This window comes from Salvelinus sp. IW2-2015, unplaced genomic scaffold (assembly GCF_002910315.2).
Source record: "Salvelinus sp. IW2-2015 unplaced genomic scaffold, ASM291031v2 Un_scaffold2849, whole genome shotgun sequence".
In the NCBI taxonomy this organism is placed as follows: Eukaryota; Metazoa; Chordata; class Actinopteri; order Salmoniformes; family Salmonidae; genus Salvelinus; species Salvelinus sp. IW2-2015.
This window is the reverse complement of record NW_019944149.1, coordinates 94,789-109,847: the sequence shown is the minus strand read 5'-3', so window position 1 is coordinate 109,847 and position 15,059 is coordinate 94,789. Positions and strand designations below refer to the sequence as shown.

Here is a 15,059-nt window from a genome sequence, read left to right as displayed (position 1 = left end):
CCGTCTCTCCATCCCTCTCTCCACCCTCCATCTCTCTTCTCCATCCCTGTCTCCAGTCCCTCCATCCTCTCTCGTCCAATCCCGCTCCTCATCCCTCCGACCTCTTCTTCTCGAATTCCCTCCTCCTCACCTCTCGCCCCTCTTCTCCATCCCCCTTCTCTCCACCCTCTCTCATCCCCCGCAGTCCCATCCTCTCTCCACCCTGCCACTCTCTCTTCGTCCACCCTGTCTCCATCCCCCACCTCATCATCCTCCGATTTCCCTCCTCCTCATCCCTCCACCTTCTCTTCTGCCAGTCGGGCGGCTCTCTCCATCCCTCATCTTCCCATCCCTTCTCCATCCCCCCTTCTCCATCCTCCCTCCTCTCATCTTTACTTCTTCTCCCCCACCTCTCTTCTCCATCCCTCTTTCCATCCTCGGTCTGCACCTCTCTCTCTCCATCTCCTCTCTCTATCTTCTCAATCCCTCCATCCCCATCTTCTCTCATGCCTTTCACCGTTTCATCCTCCCCAATCCCACCTCTCCTCCATCTCTCATCCCTCCCTCTCTTCCATCCCTCTCTCCACTCTCTCCTTCTCCATCCCTCCATCTCACCTCTCTTCTCCATCCTCTCATTCCCTCCATCTCCTCCACTTCTCCATCCCTCCACCTCTCTTCTCCATCCCTCTCTTCATCCCTCCACTCTCTTCTCCATCCCTCTCTCCATCCCTCCACTCTCTCCCTCTCCTCCCCACTGCTTCTCCATCCCTCTCTCCATCCCTCCACGCTCCATCCCGTCTCCTCCACTCCCTCATCCCTCCTCATCCCCTCCACCTCTCTTCTCACTCCTTCACTCTTATCCCTCTCTCCATCCCTCCACTTCTCTCTTCTCATCCCTCTCGTCCCATCCTCTCACCTCTCTTCTCCATCCTCTCTCACCCTCCATCCTCCTTCCATCCCTCCTCTCTCTTCGCATCCTCTCTTCCATCCCTCACCCTTCTCTCCATCCCTTCTCCATCCGTCTCTCCATCCCTCATCTGCCATCCGCCATCCCTCTCTCCATTCCCTCCACCTCTCTCTCCATCCTCTCCGCATCCCTCCACTCTTCTCCATCCCCACCTCTCCTATCCACCCCTCTTTCATCCATCCCCTGCTTCTCCATCCTCTTATCCTCCAGTCTCTCTCTCTCCATCCCTCCACCTTCTTCACCGTTCTCCATCCCTCTCTCCATCCCTCCCAACTCTCTTCTTCCATCCCTGTCTCCACCCCCATCCACCTCTCTCTCCCTCCACTCTCCTTCCTCCATCCTCCATTCCTCTCTCCATCCCTCCACCTCTTTCATCCCTCATCCCATCCCTCCACTTTCTCCATTCCTCCTCCTCTTCTCCATCCCTCTTCTCCAGCCCTCCATCTCCTTCTCCATCCCGTCTGCTCCATCCCTCAACCTCTCTTCTCCATCCTCCCTCATCCCCTCCATCTCTTCTCCATCCCTCTCTCCATCCCTCCACCTCTCTCTTCCATCCCTCTCTCCAATCCCTCCATCTTTCTTCCCATCCCTCCACCCTCCTCCATCCTCTCCATCCCCTACCTCTCTTTCCATCTCCATCTCCACTCCTTCCAATCCTCTCGCCATCCTCACCTTCTCTGCCATCCTCTCCCAGCGCCTCCATCCTTCTCCACTCAGCTCTTCCTCTCCTGTCCCACCCATCCTCTCCACCTCCCTCTCTCACCTTCTCTCGATCCCCTCTCCTCCACCTCTCTTCTCTCATCCCTCTCTCCCATCCCTCCACTCTCTTCTCATCTCTCTCATCCCCTCTTCTCCATCCTCCTCCACCTCTTCCCCTCTTCTCCATCCCCTCTCCATCCCTCCACCTCGCTCTCTCCATTCCTCTCTCCATCCCTCCACCTCGGTCTTCTCAATCCCTCTTGCCATCCACCCACCTTCTTCTCCCCATCCCTCTCTCCATCCGTCTCTCCATCCCTCTCTCCACCCTCCATCTCTTCTTCTCCATCCTTCTCCATCCTCACCTCTTCTCCATCCCTCTCGCCATCCCTCCAACCTCTCTTCTCCATCCCCTCTCCATCCCTCCATCTCTCTCCATCCTTCTCCATCTCTCTTCTCCATTCCCTCTTCTCCATCCCTCCACCTCTCTTCTCCACCCCCCCTCCTTCTCCACTACTCTTCCCATCCCCTCCCCATCCCTCCATCCCTCTCTCCATCCCTCCACCGCTTTTCTCCATCCCTCTCTCCATCCCTCCACCTCTCTTTCTCCACCCTCTCCATCCTCTCCACCCTTCTCCATTCTCACTCCCTCCATCTCTCTTCCATCCCCTTCTCGTCCATCTCTCTCCATCCCCTCTCCATCCTCTCCACCTCTCTATCTCCATCTCCTCTCCATCCCTCTCTCCATCTTCTTCTCCATCTTCCTCTCTCCATCCCCCACCTCTATTCAATCTCTTCCATCTCACTCTTCTCCATTCCTCTCCATCCTCCCTCTCTCTCCCCTCATCCCTCTCTCCATCCCTCCACTTCTCTCCTTCTCAACCATCCCGCTCTCTCCCATCCTCTCCACCATCCCTCCCCACTCTCTTCTCCTTCTCCATCCTCCTCTCCTCCATCTCTCTTCTCCATCCCTCTTCCACCTCACCTCTCTTCTCCCATCTCTCCTTCTCCACACCTCCACCTCTCTTCTCCATCCTCCTCTCATCTCCACCCTCTCTCTCCTCTCCTCATCCCTCCACCGTCTCTCATCCTCTCTTCTCCATCCTCCCTCCTCCTCCCATCCCTCCACTTCTTCTCATCCTCTCGCCATCCTCCACCTCCTTCTAACCATCCTCTCTCCCATCCCCCACCTTCCAATCCATCCCCTACATCTCTCTTCTCCTACTCTTTCTCCACCCTGCTCCAGACATAGATGAGTGTTTTCAGCTCCATACCCTGAGGATGGTTCTGTCACTCTGCTCCAGCTCTGCCACAACACCCTGCTCCTACATGTGCTCCTGTCGCCATGGCTACGACTACCGCCCTGACCAGCACCACACCGTGTCTGTGAGTAACAACCTACTCTCATCATCCATCTGTGTGTGGTACGTTGTGTGTAGTCGTCTGTGTGTGTGTGTGCTGTATTCTTAATTCATCTTGTGACATCTCTCTCTCCCTGCCAGGTCCTGATGGTAGGTATATTTGATGAACCAGGGGACTCTGTCCAGCCCAGGGTACCCCTGAACCCATCACCCCACCGGCCTTAGCCTGTCATACCATCTCTGTGAGCCTGGCGTTCAATCGTCCAACCCAAACTCACTACACTCCACATAGAGCACATAGCACCCAGAATGACCCAGGCTGCCCTACCCACTGTTACAGTAACACTGTACACTGCCCTGACCACTGGTACAGTAACACTATATAATGCCCTACCACTGCTTACAGTCACACGGTACAATGCCCTGAACACTGGTTACAGGTAGACACGTACAATTGCCCTGACCACTCGTACAGTAACACTGTACACTGCCCCTGACCACTGGCTACAGGGCAACACTGTACATGCCCTGACCACTGGTTAAAATGTAACACATGCTACAATGCCCTGACCACTCGTTACAGAACACTGACACTGCCCTGACCCACTGGTTACATGTAACACTGTTTTACAAAAAAATGCCCTGACCACTCTTACATGTAACACTGTACATGCCCTACCACTGGCTACAGCAACACTGTACACTGCCCTGACCACTGGTTAAAGGAACCACCTGGTACACTGCCCTGACCATGGCTACGGTACACGACACTGCCCTGACCCACTGCTACAGCAACACTGTACACTGCCCTGAACCACTGGCTACAGGTCACACTTATAATGCCCGACCACTGGCTACAGGTTCACACTGTACAACTGCCCTGACCAGCGGCTACAGGCAACACTTACACTGCCCTGACCACTGCTACAGGTCACAACTGCTACAATGCCAACCACTGGCTACGGGTAACACTGTACACTGCCCTGTCCACTGCACAGGTCACCACTGTAACAAGCCCTGACAGGGTTCAGTAACACTTACCAATGCCCTAACCACTGCTACGGTAACCACTGACACTGCCCTGACCACTGGCTACAGGTCCACACTGTATAATTGCCGCGGAACCACTTGCCTACAGTAACACTGTACACTGCCCTGACCACTGGTAACAAGGTAACACTGTACAATGTGCCCTGACCACTGGTTACAGGTAACACTAATAATCCCTGACCACTGGCTACAGTAACATGTATAATGCCCTGACCACTGCTACAGTAACACTGTAATAATCCCTGGCCACTGGCACAGGTAACACTTGTAACAAATCCGGACCACTGGACTACAGGTAACACTGTACAATAATGCCCTGACCACTGGCTACAGGTAACACTGTACAATGCCCTGACCACTGGCTACAGGTCACACTGTACACTGCCCTGACCACTGGCTACAGGTAACACTGTACAATGCCCTGACCACTGGCTACAGGTAACACTGTTCAATGCCCTGACCACTGGCTACAGGTAACACTGTATAATGCCCTGACCACTGGCTACAGGTAACACTGTATAATGCCCTGACCACTGGCTACAGGTAACACTGTATAATTCCCTGACCACTAGTTACATGTGTTAAATGTCCTCACCACTGAACAGAGTACATGAATGAAGTATTGAATGTGTGTGTTCATGCATATGTGTGTGTGTGTGTTCAGGACAGCATGCTTTGTGTTTGTTTACAGTGTTTGATCTCTCCTCTYTCTCGCCCAGGTGTCCATCCCCGACAAGGAACCCCAGAAGCTGTGTGGAGGGAAGATTCCTGGACTAATGSCCACTAACTCTTACACTGTCCAGCTAGACTACCACACTGACTGGGCTGGTCTGAGCCAGGGCTGGAGCCTGCACTACACTACTCAGAGTGAGAGAGGGAGGGGGAAATGCATAGAGAGGGAAAACAGAGGTAGAGGGAAATAATGAAAGAGGAGAGGGAGAAAGACAGAGCAAGGGAGAGTATGAAGGGAAGAGCAGATGCAAACTGGTGAAGGGCAAAAAAGGTGAGAAGGTAAAACCTCCTGGAAGTAAAGCAGAGAATACAGGTCAAAGTTGAAGCCTACCTAAAAAAGCCCTGGTCTGAAATCCTGATATGTGTGTTGTTGTTCATAGGGGTGCAGTGTGCTTCACCCAGTTCTATCACCAATGGAAGAGTCACCCCAAACTTTCCCCAGTACTATTACAGAGACTACATCCAAGTTAGCTGTGACCCTGGCTACAAACTAATGATGGTGAGATTAAACAATCCCCTTTTACCCTGCCTCTTATCATTCTCTCCTACCTCATACTTCCTTCTTTCTCTTTCTCTTGTTTATATTCACAGTCTTTCATTTTCTACAAGGGCTCTTTTCCTGGAAATATCCCCTGTGAAGAGCAACTAAACTATCAGTGTATCGCTTCTCTCTCTCTCTCTCTCTCTCTCTCTCTCTGTCTCTGTCTCTGTCTCTGTCTCTGTCTCTGTCTCTGTCTCTCTCTCTGTCTCTGTCTCTCTCTCTCTTTCTCTCTCTGTCTCTCTCTCTCTCAGGATGGCAGAGAGATCAAGAGCTATGCCTCCATGTGTCAAAAGAATGGACAGTGGCACCTTTCCCTCCCTGAGTGCCACAGTGAGTCACAACCATAGAAATGGATTCTATTTCTATGATCACAACCTAATACATTCCCATGAGTCAAGTTCCATATTAAACACAGATGTATTTTGGTTTCTCTGTCTCTCTCTCGCTCTCCTGTGCAGTAATTGATTGTGGGGAACCTGAAGCATTGTTGAATGGAGGGGTAAGGTTCATATCTGGCTCTCAGAACCAGCATCTCTCCGTCATTCAGTACCACTGCAATGAACCTTTCTACTCACTCCTTGGAGGAGCAACTGGTGAGATGTTAACTATCCTTCATCAGTCACACACATTTGCTCACAAAACAATAACATATTTTTATTTAATTTGACATCCTTCAGTGAGCTACACTTGTGCAGCAGATAGAACATGGAGAGACAACCTTGACACCCCTGTCATTCCCTCATGTATCCCAGGTAACTCCTTAAGTACCATTTTCTTTACCATATCCCTCAAATACCYTCCTGTATCTATTTGTGTMACCCTCGTCACTACTTTACCCCCCACCCCCAGTCTGTGGTCAGCCCACAGTGTCCATCTCAGGCTTTCAGAGGATCATGGGGGGAGACAAAGCCCCAGACAAAACCATCCCCTGGCAGGTGATGCTCAGTGTGGACGGAGGCAGAGGAGGGGCCATGGTGATCGGGGACCYCTGGATCATGACTGCAGCTCATAWCCTGGTGCAWCAGGGKAAACTTGTGCTAAAMGAGAAACTTCYGGTAGGTAGATTGTGACACACCCATCAATTCATTGGACACTGGAGAACAAAAGTATTTCCTGCTTATGTTTTAAAGGTATAGTCCACTTAAATATCTGGAGTAACAACAGGCAAAGAGAAGTCTTCAGTACTTTGGTAAAGCCACCACAGGCTAACGTTCAAATTACGTCTGRAGAAGTCCTTCAGTGATGTCAGATTTGAAGAAGTTGAAGATCTATTCTGAAGTTGAATTATGTTTMGTTTTCAAGGTTTWTMTGGGAGACAATGATGCAGAAAAACTAGCAAAGCTCACTCCTCTTGGTGTCGCCTCTCTCCACCCCCACCCTGAATACAAAAACCCAGACAATGCAAACTACAATCATGACATCGGCCTGGACTAAAACTCCAACAACCACTCACATTCCACGCTGCCATCATGCCATTGTTGTCTGCCACCAGAGAACGCTGCATACAAAAGAGGCCAGATTGGGTGAGAGCCAGACTTATCCAGTTCTTTATTAAAATTGAGAAAGCTGAACATCAATATGAACATTTATATTATTAAAGACATCAATAAAGAACACAAAGAGGAAGTGCATTTGAAGGATAGATAGACCCACATTTCATAATGTGTTCATTCTTATCATGGAAGTAGCCAGGAGTGCAACCTACAATTCTCATGACTTCTTTTTGGCATCGTTGAATTAAATTGTAAAATCCAAAGTAACCTAACTGCACAACTAGTCCTTAGCAGTCCACAGTTCATCAATGTTCTTTGGTAAGCTAATGAATGTAAGGCAATAGTTTTCTGAGTAACTCCTTGACCTCTTTCCTGACCTCTATCCCTTATCAGTATGGTGTCAGGCTTTGGCATCAAAGAAGATGATATCATTGCAACGATCTCAGGTACATACGCCTACCAGTAATGGACGGGGATGCGTGCCAAGACTCTGTCAACAAAGCAAAAGCAGCAATGCCAACAGAGACGATCCCTGTTCTGACAGACAACATGTTCTGGGCCGGAGTACCTGAGGGGGGCAAGGACTCCTGTATGGGGGACGCTGGAGGGGCGTATGTCCTTAGGGATAGTAGTACTAAACGGTTTTGGGCTGCAGGTATTGTCAGTTGGGGTGTGGTTGTGGGCAGACTGGTAGATATGGAGTGTACACCCGTGTGGCTAAATACATTAGCTGGATCAACAAAACCATGGAGGACAATAAGTAAAATATATAGGCGAGATAACGAGGGAAAGAGAACAGAAATACAAAAGTATTTTCAATTCAAGTCATGATTTATGAATCCAAATAAAGCCCAAAAGTTTCATCTCTGCTTTTCTCATGTGCATTTGTATGAGTGTATGTGTATGCGTGCCTGTATGTGTGTTTGTGTGTGAGAAGAAAGGTAGAACGAAGAAAAGAGCTTCGACTTGGGTTGACTATTTTGTGGCTTATGTGTAACGATCTTCTTCGTCTGATGAACAGGAAGGATCGACCAAAACGCAGCGTGGTAAAGTGTCATGCTTATTGAAAAAACTATACACTAATTAACAAACGGAATAAACGAAAATCGAAACAGTCCTGTAAGGTGCTACAACACAAAACAACTACCCACAAAACCAACATGGAAAATGGCACCTAAATAGGCTCCCCAATCAGAGACAACGGAAAACAGCTGTCTCTGATTGGAACCAATTCAGGCCACCATAAACCTACAATCCCCTAGACCATACCAAATCCCCATAGATAGACAAAACCCCTAGACAAGACAAAAACCCCTAGACAAATACAAAAACTAAACAAACCACCCTTGTCACACCCTGACCAAAACCAAAAAATAAAGAAAACAAATATAACTAAAGTCAGGGTGTGACATTATGTACCAGAGTATGTGAGTGGAGCAGAACTGGAGCGGAGCGTGCCCAATTTGACTGGAGCATGGAGCGAGATTCCCAAAAGCTAGAGCGTGCCATCTCGCCCCACTCCAATTTCGCTCCAAGTAGCGTTCACTTCACCAGCTCAGGGCATGCTCGGCCCAGCATGCATTTGTAGTCTACTTGTGTCTGCTACCTACAGCCACTTGCTTCAGCTATTGTCTAAATATTTTCATAAAGAAACTGATAAAACACACAGGTGCTAAATCAAGGTGACAAAGATGAGGACCAAGAGCAAGAGAGGGAGTGTGGTGATGTAATGTCCAAACAAGACGAGAGGGAGTGTGGTGATGTAATGTCACAACAAAGAACAGAGGAGTTGGGTGATGTAATGTCCACAACAAAGACGAGAGGGAGTGTGGTGATGTAATGTCCACAACAAAGACGAGAGGGAGTGTGGTGATGTAATGTCCACACAAAGACGAGAGGGAGTGTGGTGATGTAATGTCCACAACTAGAAGAGAGGGAGTGTGGTGATGTAATTCCCACAACAAAGACGAGAGGGAGTGTGGTGATGTAATGTCCACAACTAAGAAGAGAGGGAGTGTGGTGATGTAATGTCCACAACAAAGACGAGAGAGGGAGTGTGGTGATGTAATGTCCACAACTAAGAAGAGAGGGAGTGTGGTGATGTAATGTCCACAACAAAGAAGAGAGGGAGTGTGGTGAGTGTCATGTCCACAACAAAGAGAGAGGAGTGTGGTATGTATGTCACAACAAAACGAGAGGGAGTATGGTGATGTTCATGTCCACAACAAAGAGAGAGGGGAGATTGGTGATGTCATGTCCCACAACAAAGAAGAGAGGGAGTGTGGAGATGTCATGTCCACAACAAAGAAGAGAGGGAGTGTGTGATGTCATGTCCACAAAAAAGAGAGAGGGAGTGTGGAGATGTCATGTCCACAACAAAGAAGAGAGGGAGTGTGGTGATGTCATGTCCACAACAAAGAAGAGAGGGAGTGTGGAGATGTCATGTCCACAACAAAGAAGAGAGGGAGTGTGGTGATGTCATGTCCACAACAAAAGAAGAGAGGGAGTGTGGTGATGTCATGTCACACAAAGAAGAGAGGGATGTGGAGATGTATGTCCACAACAAAGAAGAGAGGGAGTGTGGTGATTGTCATGTCCACAACAAAGAAGAGAGGAGTGTGGTGGTGTCATGTCCACAACAAAGACGAGAGGGAGTGTGGAGATGTCATGTCCACAACAAAGAAGAGAGAGTGTGGTGATGTCATGTCCACAACAAAGAAGAGAGGAGTGTGGAGTGTCATGTCCACAACAAAGAAGAGAGGAGTGTGGAGATGTCATGTCCACAACAAAGAAGTGAGGGAGTGTGGTGATCTAATGTCCACAACTAAAGAATCATTGTGGAATCTGAAAAGACACATATCCCAAAAGCATGATGGTGTACTTACTACGTGTGCATGCTAAAAGACAGGAACAAGGTGGGTAGATAACTAAGTGTGTCATTGTATCAAAGTATTTATAAACAAAAAATCGGATATCTTAAACGTTTTCGTAAATTTTTGTTCTTTTATCAATACAATAGGCCATAATTGATTTTTGCCCAATAGGCCTGGCATATTTTGCCTAAAAACCTTTAGGCCTACCTATAGAAAACATTTCAAACAACTCCGCATCTCTGCCCAGTCTGGCAAGAGTGGCCAAAAGGGTGTTTAGCATCCCCAGTGGCTCTGCAAGTATGGAGAGGATATTCTCTGCCTGTGCCTGCTCTCCAGGCACCATCGCATGAGACAGAAGCCACAGACTGGCCAAACTCGTGTTTCTAAAAATGAACTCAAAGGCACTAATAAGTCATTTTTTATTTAATTTGTATTTAATTCTAAGTCAAATAATACAATTTTATTTGTCACATGCGCCGAATGCAACAGTGAAATGCTACTTACAAGCCCTTATTAACCAACAATCAGTTTTAAGAAAAATACCTACAAAAATCACCGCCTATTTGCACAGAGAGAGAGAGAGAGAGAGAGAGAGAGAGAGAGAGAGAGAGAGAGAGAAGAGAGAGAGAGAAGAGAGAGGGAGAGAAGAGAGAGAGAGGAGAGAGAGAGAGAGAGAGAAGAGAGAGAGAGATGGCTGTCTGTCTAAATTATGTGTAACTTCCTTAATTCTGGCCATCTGTCTACAGCAACCATCATGTCTCATCGCTCCTTGGAGCTAATGTAGCCTACTTAACACACTGACTGATGCTAGGAGACTGTGTGTCAGACTTGGTTCAAATAGTAGTTTAATATTTTAAATACTTTGTGCGTATGCTTGAGCCAGCCTTTAGTGTATAAAGCGGGATGTGCACGTTTGGGACTATTTCATTGTTCCATTGCACCAGGGAAGCTCAATCAAGCCCAGCTAAGTATTTAATGATTTCAAATACCATTTGAACTGAGTCTGGTGTGTGTATGGAGTAAATTGGCTTAATTAACTTATGCAAAGAGTGCCTATGTCTAAAATGGCACCCTATTCCCTATGTAGTGCACTACTTTTGACCAGGGCCCATAGTTACCCCACACACATTTAGAAAAAGATTCCCAAAGGAGTTCCCAAAGGGTTCTTTGGCTGTTCCCCATAGGAGAACCATTTTTGGTTATAGGTAAAATTCCTTTCTGGTTCTAGGTAGAATGCTTTTGGTTCCATGTAGAACCCTCTGTACAAATATTTAAAATAACATAGCCTAAATAATTCATTTTCGTTCCTTCTTAAATTCTCTGTCTGGCTCCTGACCTGTTTTAGAGTGTTTATATGCTGTTTAATCTGACATGGAGCCTATTTGAAATGACGTGTACTTCTTGCAATCACCTTTTCATGTTTATTCAAATAATTTTCGTTCAAATACATATAGTTTGATTTCAATACTTCAAAACCAAATGGTAGGTCCAGGTAGTCACAAAATAAATCGATGGGTGTTGGTTAAAAATTGTATTTTAATGACTGGAGCGAATTTGGAGGAGCAGTTTTTTRCCCCCTGTGAGCACGTTGCGGTTTTTAGCAGATAGTTGGAAAGGACATGTGCGCCGTGTTTTGTATTTTGTTTGTTCTATACAAGAGCAAGGTAATGTTGATTAGAATGTATTTACTTCAACATCATTGTGTAGCATGCATACAGCTCCATTCAGTGCATAGTAAGTAATGCCTAACTTGGCTCACTCGTACTATATAGTATAACACTCAGATACAAATAACAGCAGCGCCATCTWTTGGCTTGGCGAACTACGCTCACATGCTCTGTTATGGACACACATTTTATCTTAGCCACCAATGAGGGATGAGGTTATTGCTGTGTGATTGGAGGATATGCTGAAAAATAGACAACTCTCTTTCACTTTCATTCAGCAAAGCTTCTCTAAATTCTGCAATGACGCACCTGCTTCGAACGCTGAAAACAACTTAGAACGCAATAGGAAAAACACACGCTGGAAACATGGCATCTATTCATCGGTGTTTGATAAATCAATAGGTCTGATCATTCTTATTATGTCAAACTAATGACGTTCTACGTGAACATTTAATTAACCATTTTTTACTTTATTTATTTGATTTACCTCCAAACAAAAGTGAAAGTAACTTCACTGTATAACAGCCTAACATTTTAACTGTCTCTAAATTGTATTCTAATATCTTCGACTTTGGTTTCGAGCGTGGTCATTAATTAAATTGTGAAATTAGGGGTCTATTCTGTATATTTATGAAAGGTCAGTAATTACTGTTGAATAAAAAACTACTGGAAAGATGCTTGAAATGCTGCTTTTTGGATATTTGATTACAAGCGTTTCTGGTAAGAATTGTTTTTCTTCACTCCTGACATTTTCTAAACTTGAAATGACTGTATATTATGGACATTAGTCACCTATGCTCACATTCCTGCTCCTTATGACCTCTTCCCGTCCCTCTCTCTCGATCCTGTCCCGGTCTCTCACTCCTCATGCTCCCCCTCCCATTCTCTCCCTCTCTCTTAGGCCAGGGAGGAGCAGACGTGGTGCTGTCCTGTTCTCTGGTGGAGGAGGGTAGTGGGATGGGGGAAATGGGAGGTGGGGCTCTCTTCAGCCGCACCCCAGCAACGCTTGTCCTCAGAAACCTGGCCGTGACCCCTGATCTTTCACCTGATACTCTGACCCCCTTCAACCCRCCTGCTGTCCCCGATCCTGATAACATCATCTTGGAGGCTAAAGGTTGGTTCATTATCAGGTTCTCTTTTGTACAGCAGAGTTACCTGATGGAATTATCTACCCATTCTCTCTCCCTCACACCATCCCTCTCCTGCACTCTCCCTCCACCCCTCTCTGCTTTCTGACAGTTGAGTCTCCTGAGATCCCAGAGGCAGACCTGCTGCTCCACGCTGACTGTAACGAACAGGAAGTGACATGTGAGATCAGCCGCTACTTCCCTCGTAATGCCAAGGAGGGCTCCACAGAACCAGCCTATTTCATTGGCTCCTTGCAGATAGAGGGGGGTGGGCTCAGCCTCACATTTATCCTGCAGACACTGCCACTGGACCAATCAGATCGTCCAGCTCTCATGCAGAGCAAACTGGAACTCCCCCTCAGCCAATCAGGAACTTTGCTGACTGAGGGTGAGACAAGGAGGTTATTATAATGCTTATGGTAGTACGCCTGTTGTAGAGTAGACGTGCCATATTGTAATGATGTATATTCTCTCACCCGCATCTTCTCTTATCACCCCTCTTTTTTTCTCTAGTATTTTGCACTTTCTCTACTTTTCACTTGCTTCTTTCACCATAAACCCTTCTTTCTCTCTCCCTTGTCTTCCCCAGTGGTGTTCCTGGTGTTCTCTCGCTCGGAGTCCCACTCCACTCCTCTAGGGGGTGTGGCCCTCCTGGACTGTGGCTTCAGGCAGCAGGCCCCACCCCCAGGGCGGGAGCTGGGGCTTGAGTGGCGGCTGCAGCACAGAGGAAGTGGGAGGAAAGTGCTGGAGATTAGGGCGGGGCAGATGGAGGCAGAGGAGGGGCCAGCAGGTGAGAGAATAAAGGCATTATTTAAGTAGTTATGATGGTGCTATAAGTGTTGGATGAGTTAGGTCTACTTACCATCACAACATAAAGTGCATTAGGACCTCCATGGTCAACATTCCAACTTTATTATCCACCCAGAGACGGAAAATACACATCTTACTGCTGTCATAGCTAGGAACCCAGAGGTTTACTGAATGATTACTATGAMAATTGGACCTCATTTTCACCTCATCATACTCTGTTTCGCATTGTTTTTTGCTCCTCCAGTACACGTGGAGAGGGAGGGTTCGAGCGTGGATGCCGCCCTGCTGGTGGGGCAGGGTAATGCGTCTCTGACTCTGGCCAGACTGAAGGTATCTGACGAGGGGACCTACATCTGCACCGTCAGCACTGGACTGTACCAGGCCCAGCAGGTCATACAGCTACACGTCACACGTGAGTCCCTCTAAGAACACTTGTGATTGATTGTCTCTTTACATTACAGGTAAACCGATTATGATTTTTCAACGCCGAAACCGATACTGATTAATGGAGGACCAAAAAAAGCTGATACCGATTAAATCTGCAGATTTTTATATATATATATTTGTAATAATAACAATACTGAATGAACACTTTTATTTTAACTTAATATAATACATAAATAAAATCTATTTAGTCTCAAATAAATAATGAAACATGTTCAATTTGGTTTAAATAATGCAAAAACACAGTGTTGGAGAAGAAAGTAAAAGTGCAATATGTGCCATGTAAAAAAGCTAACGTTTAATGTCTCACTGTTCAGAACATGAGAACATATGAAAGCTGGTGGTTTCTTTTAATATTCCCATTAAGAAGTTTTTAGTTGTAGTTATTAGGAATTTTTAAGGACTATTTCTCCTAAACATTGTATTTCATATACCTTTGACTATTGGATGTTCGTTATAGGCACTTTAGTATTGCAGCCTAATCTCGGGAGTTGATAGGCTTGAAGTCATAAACAGCACTGTGCTTCAAGCATTGCAAAGAGCTGCTGACAAACGCAGGAAAGTGCTGTTGAATGAATGCTTACGAGGCTGCTGCTGCCTACACCGCTCAGGCAGACTGGCTCTATCAATATACAAATCATAGACTTAATTATATATAATAAACACACGAAATACGAGCCTTAGGTCATTAATATGGTCAAATCCGGAAACTATCATTTCGAAACAAAATGTTTATTTTTCAGTGAAATACGGAACCGTTCCGTATTTTATCGAACGGGTGCAACCCCTAAGTTCTAATATTGCTGTTACATTGCACAACCTTCAATGTTATGTATAATTATGTAAAATTCTGGCAAATTAATTCCGGTCTTTGTTAGGAAGAATAGTTCACACAGTTCGCATTGACCCAGGTGCCCAAACTGCTACGTATACCTGACTCTGCTTACACTGAACACAAGATAAGTGACACAATTTCCCTAGTTATATTGCTGCTACATGAATTTATTTAACTAAATATGCAGGTTTAAAATATATACTGTGTATTGATTTAGAAAGGCATTGATGTTTATGGTTTAATTTGACATTGGTGCAATGAATTGGTGCTTTTTTTGTGAATGTGCTTTTGTTAAATCATCACCCCGTTTGGCGAAGTTGAAGTAGGCTGTGATTCAATGATAAATTACGGACACCGCATTGATTATTATGCAATGCAGAACAAGCTAGTTAACTAGAGTAATATCATCAACCATGTGTAGTTAACCTAGTATTTATGTTAAAGATTGATTGTTTTTTTATAAGATAGTTTGACGCTAGCTAGG

General features: G+C 46.3%; 1 protein-coding gene, 2 long non-coding RNA genes and 1 pseudogene across 3 annotated transcripts; 2 read left to right on the top strand and 2 right to left on the bottom strand.

Annotated features, from left to right (window-relative positions):
• Window positions 1-23: 23 nt before the first annotated feature.
• On the bottom strand, window positions 24-1,216 carry LOC139025557 (uncharacterized). The gene is made up of 4 exons (XR_011477155.1): window positions 1,189-1,216; window positions 634-717; window positions 376-406; window positions 24-50 (listed from the first exon to the last, which is right to left on the bottom strand). It is a non-coding gene; the product is annotated as an uncharacterized lncRNA (long non-coding RNA).
• A 239-nt stretch (window positions 1,217-1,455) lies between these two features.
• Window positions 1,456-2,254, bottom strand: LOC139025558 (uncharacterized). Its single transcript, XR_011477156.1, has 3 exons — window positions 2,157-2,254; window positions 2,008-2,073; window positions 1,456-1,489 (listed from the first exon to the last, which is right to left on the bottom strand). It is a non-coding gene; the product is annotated as an uncharacterized lncRNA (long non-coding RNA).
• Window positions 2,255-4,760: 2,506 nt separating this feature from the next.
• LOC112074861 (complement C1r subcomponent-like) lies at window positions 4,761-7,629 on the top strand (annotated as a pseudogene).
• A 4,007-nt stretch (window positions 7,630-11,636) lies between these two features.
• LOC112074859 (tapasin-related protein) lies at window positions 11,637-13,760 on the top strand. Its single transcript, XM_024141943.2, has 5 exons — window positions 11,637-12,079; window positions 12,261-12,473; window positions 12,599-12,874; window positions 13,076-13,276; window positions 13,541-13,760. Exons 1-5 carry the CDS (start codon window positions 12,034-12,036, stop codon window positions 13,720-13,722), a joined length of 918 nt encoding a protein of 305 aa, XP_023997711.2. The 5' UTR covers window positions 11,637-12,033; the 3' UTR covers window positions 13,723-13,760.
• The last annotated feature ends 1,299 nt before the right edge of the window (window positions 13,761-15,059 follow it).